Source organism: Ceratina calcarata, unplaced genomic scaffold, assembly GCF_001652005.2.
Source record: "Ceratina calcarata isolate Rehan_Ccalc_2016 unplaced genomic scaffold, ASM165200v1 scaffold1047, whole genome shotgun sequence".
NCBI lineage: Eukaryota > Metazoa > Arthropoda > Insecta > Hymenoptera > Apidae > Ceratina > Ceratina calcarata.
Window position 1 is genome coordinate 109 of NW_017131359.1, and position 4478 is coordinate 4586.

General features: G+C 37.3%; 1 protein-coding gene across 1 annotated transcript; it reads left to right on the forward strand.

Moving 5' to 3' along the window:
• Positions 1-463: 463 nt before the first annotated feature.
• Positions 464-4448, forward strand: LOC113465206 (uncharacterized). The gene is made up of 4 exons (XM_026819496.1): positions 464-744; positions 1178-1564; positions 1646-1768; positions 4348-4448. The coding sequence occupies exons 1-4, from the start codon at positions 546-548 to the stop codon at positions 4446-4448; spliced, it is 810 nt and encodes a 269-aa protein (XP_026675297.1). The 5' UTR covers positions 464-545.
• Positions 4449-4478: the final 30 nt, after the last annotated feature.

A 4478-nucleotide genomic window follows, 5' to 3' on the forward strand; every position in this document is an offset into this window, starting at 1 on the left:
TTATACTTTTAACACATTTTCCATTATTTTATTTTCAGGCTCACATGATTCTTTATTAAGAAGTGCAGGCATCACACAATACACGCACTTAACGCCCAAAGCTAAATCGTTATACAAACGCGCGCGATCGTTACAGAGTAAAGTTTCCGTATACAAAAATAGGTCCTTCAAAAGTAGATTACATTTAGCCGGGAAAGAACTTAGAATTTTCAATTCGGGAATCAAAAACGAAGCAGTAGATTTTTGCATATCTCAATTAACGCGTAAGAATGTGAAACCTAGAGGCCGTAGATTCACGTTCAATGAAAAAGTATTAAGTTTAGCTATTTATAAAGCTTCCGGTCCCGCGTATAGATTTTTGAGTCAATTATATAACTTACATTCGAAGACCACATTATGTAGACTATTAAATAGAGTTCCAATTTGCTCGGGTATTAACGATGTTACTATTAATAATATTTTGGCCGCGATAAAGACATTTAAACAGAAAGATAGATTTTGTTCCATATTATTTGATGAAATGGCGTTGACTCCGCGTGTAGAGTATGACGCACTGCATGATCGTTTACAGGGAGTTGAGGCAGGACAAACTCGTCGACCATATAAGATTGGTTTTCATGCTAAGAGGAGTGTCAAAAAAATGGAAGCAGACGATCTGCTATACATTCAGTAAAGGCCCTGCAAAATCTGAGAACATAAAACGATTGCTCAAGGAAATTATTGAAAAACTAAATGGCTCACATGGTGTGTATTTCGTTTACTTTTAACTACATTCTTACTTCCAATATGTAATCCAAGAATTTAATATGCATTACCCATTATTTAATTTATTCTTATGTACATGTATACATAAGAATATACTATTCACTTTTTACTTTTTTCTTACTCTTACTTCTTCTTACTTATTTCTTACTTATTACTTTACTTATTACTTGTACAACTCACTACTTACTTATTGTATTTCATGTATTTCTAGAATTATTTTATACATTTTCAATGCTTGTCTCGTGAAGTAGATTAAATTCTTGGATATTTTATAATTCCTACAAATTAGAATCTCTTTCAGACATTGAAATCACGGACTGTACTCTGAGGATACTACTGCTGAGTATTCGTGAGATGTACTTCCTTTTATTAATAGATCACATTTCACACATGTTTCATTTCTTATTTGCAGGTTTCAAAATAGTAGCAATAGTGTGTGATCAGGGCTCGAACAGACAAATATACCTAAGAAACGAACAAGAACCCCGTCGCCGTATTTTAATTGCTAATTCGGAGATTGTGCCTCTATACGACGTGCCGCACCTATTAAAAGGAATCAGAAACAATTTATTAAAAAAGAATTTAATATGGATCACACACGAAGGACGGGTTGAGGCGAAATGGGACGACGTTGTAACGGCATACAAGATTGATTTATCCAGTGGACGCCTTAGACGTCTACCACGAATAACGGAGGGCCACGTTATTCCGGATAAAATAAATAAAATGAAAGTTATACACGCGGCACGTATATTGAGTTATTCAATGGCCCTGGCCATTACTTATATGGCTCAACATAGTAAGTATGAAGATTGTTAATAATGCAATTTAAAATTTTACATATAAGGTTGTACTAATACAATTGTACAATTTTTTCTAGACGAATCGGACAGTAGCGGATTATACACAATGAGGACAACAGCTTTCGGGACGGGGGAGATTATTAACTTCTTCGACGAATTGTTTGACAGCATCAATGGAAATACTTTAAGGGATCCAAGAGGTAAGGTTTTGCGAGGAGGAGTTACAAAAATTTATCCTCACCTTTCTTCTTGGGTACAATCTGTACGCGCCTTGAAGAACATGTTTTTTTAAGAGGAAGGTACGGAACAACGACCTGTTCCTCCCTCTTTAAAAAATTTTATTCATACAGTAGAAGGGTTTATTTGTATTCGAGATATCTTATTTAATGCTAATTTTAATTATTTTTTTCCGCGATCTTTTAATCAGGATTCATTAGAAAATTTTTTCGGGCAAATTGGACAACACCGAGTTCACGCGAATATTCTAAGTTCGAGACAATTTGAGGAATCGTATAGAGCATTGTTAATTCGTCACTTTGCGTACAGTTCAAATTCCATCGCGTCTAATTGTAAAGACACCTTCGAGTCGTCGTTAGTACAGTTTAAAAATTTGTTCAATGTAGAGTCACCGCGAAATGTAGAGCCACGGGAGTTTGTACAAAATAACGAAATTCATAAAATTATACAGCGTAGAAATCTTCAATTGAAGAGATCTATCCCAAAATTTGTATTTGATAATTTTTCAAAATTTATTATCGACAAGATTTCCAATAAGTATAAATGTAAATTTTGCAAGATTCATATTCTTCAACCCGCTACTGTCAATTCGCCGCTACTGTCTTGTGGCTTTGACTATGTCCACGGTTGCGAAGCGCTGTTTTATACCTGGTTTTTGACCCGCCCTTTATTGGTCCCGTGTCGTGACTCTTTGTTCTTGGTGGGGTGAAGCTTTTGGCATGCGCCATCACGTGTTCTCTTTTGTCCGTTTGATTTCTGTGTCTTGATTGGCGATGTTTCCTTGATTGCTCCGCCCTAGCGAGTTTCTCGTCTGCTGATTGGCACGTTCCGTATTTCCGTGTTTGAGGAGTGGGGATTTCCAGTCTCTTGCTTTTTGGTGTATTGGTGTTTTCCCTATTTCTCGCTATGGACGTTTTTAGGATTTTTGTTCTTAGTTTTATTATTGTTTGTTGTTTTTGTTATTACTGTTATTTAGTTACCATTATCATTACTTGTTATTGTTTTTATGTATACATGCATCGTTGTTATTTGCGTAAGGTTCCAGAATGCGGATTGGCAAGGGGCTTTTTGGATTTTGTCGTGAGATCGCTTCGTGTTGGGTCCTATTTGGTCGTTATCTCGGGACGTCTTTGTGTAAGTGATCGTTGTCTGGAGATGTATGAGATAAGCACGGAGGATGTTTTGGCAGCGGGAGTTCTCCTGGTGGTATACTTTGTATCGTTGGTTCTTTTCCTATTGTGTCGTCTGGGCCGGTTTAATTAGTCTGATTGTAACTCTGAGAATCTTCGATGGGTCTTGTGTCATTGATGTGTAGTTTCCCATGCATCTTGTGTTTCGTTTGTGGAACCGTTTGGGTGTCCGGGTGCGAGTCGGCTAGATGCAAGGGGTTTATCTGAGTTCGGATGAATTGGTATTTTAGATTAGACTCGCTGGTTCGTCGTTATCATTATGAATTTCGGGCCGAGTCTTTTCTTATTAATATTACGTGGATTTATTTATTATTATACGTTAATAGGTGTTTGAGTGATATGTTCCTCTTTTTTTATTGTGTACGTGTTTGTTTTCATATGAGTGTTGTTTTCTTGTTCGTGACTAGTTTTTGAGCGGGGAATTTTTATGTTCTTTTTGGATGGATTTCTTCTCGCGGCTTTTGAATTTTAGAGTGTTGATCAGTTCTAAAAAGATCGTGTATTCTTACTCTGCGTGGGAAATTTGGTAGGAGGTTTTTGATATGTTTGATCGGTGTGGTGGTTTTAATGTGTGACTACATGTGCTAGTCAACGCGGCGTTGGTCATCCGTCCTTGTCTGTGTGTTCTTATGGGCTGTGATTGGTCCGTGGATCTGACGTTGGAGGGGGCGTATGAGGTGGAGGTCTGATTTGGATCGTACGGTTGTTCAGTTTGCTTCAGTCAGTCTATTAGCGTATTGATCTTTCTCCTTTTTATATTCTGTTTCTACTTCGAAAATATGCAAGACCTGGATGATTATTTTTCATTGGTACGTGTGTTTCGATTTGTCATCTATACCTTTTTGGTGTTGTTTCATTCTTTCGATTTTTGAGTTTTTTAAGTGCACGAGGTTTTTCAGTTCATGCGGGTATTTGTCAGATTTTTGATGTCGTGTAGTATGGTTTTTCTTTTTGTATCTTTTGTATATATACAAATTTTGGCGTTCTGGTTTTTTGTGGTGTCTTAAAATTCGGGTCGTGAGGCCCACTTCTCTCTCTCTTTTTTAATTATGGATGGTCGTCAATTATATTGTATATTTTAAGAGTTTTTGATTTGATTCTTATAGTTTTGTGTGATAGAGTCTCGAGGTAGTGGTCTATGTAAGGCTTGATACCGCTTTCTGATGTAGTATATCCTGATTTTTGTAACCTTGTTTTTGTCCTTGTTTTACCACTTATGCTCGTGTTTGTCGCTTTTTACATCACTCTTCTTTTTCCATTTTCATGTCAGTGGTTTTGCATGTGCGTGTTTATAGCTTCGTTGGGTTGGCCTTTAGTGGTATTATTTTATTTTATTTCGTTTTTATTTGCAGGTTGCGTTGGTCCCGATGGACGATTCGCGCCTAGGGACCTTAGATGGGGTACGGGTTACCATCGTCCCAGAGGGCTATCCCATACGGGTTCTAGACAGTGAGGAGTGCGGGGTACTTAGATCCCGCATTCG

What these genes read in the sequence shown, in the direction of transcription:
- LOC113465206 (XM_026819496.1), top strand. Translation starts at nt 546, where the DNA reads ATGACGCACTGCATGATCGTTTACAGGGAGTTGAGGCAGGACAAACTC. An exon ending in AAAACTAAATGGCTCACATG is followed by an intron (nt 745 to 1,177) that starts GTGTGTATTTCG and finishes TCTTATTTGCAG; the next exon opens with GTTTCAAAATAGTAGCAATA. An exon ending in TACTTTAAGGGATCCAAGAG is followed by an intron (nt 1,769 to 4,347) that starts GTAAGGTTTTGC and finishes TTTTATTTGCAG; the next exon opens with GTTGCGTTGGTCCCGATGGA.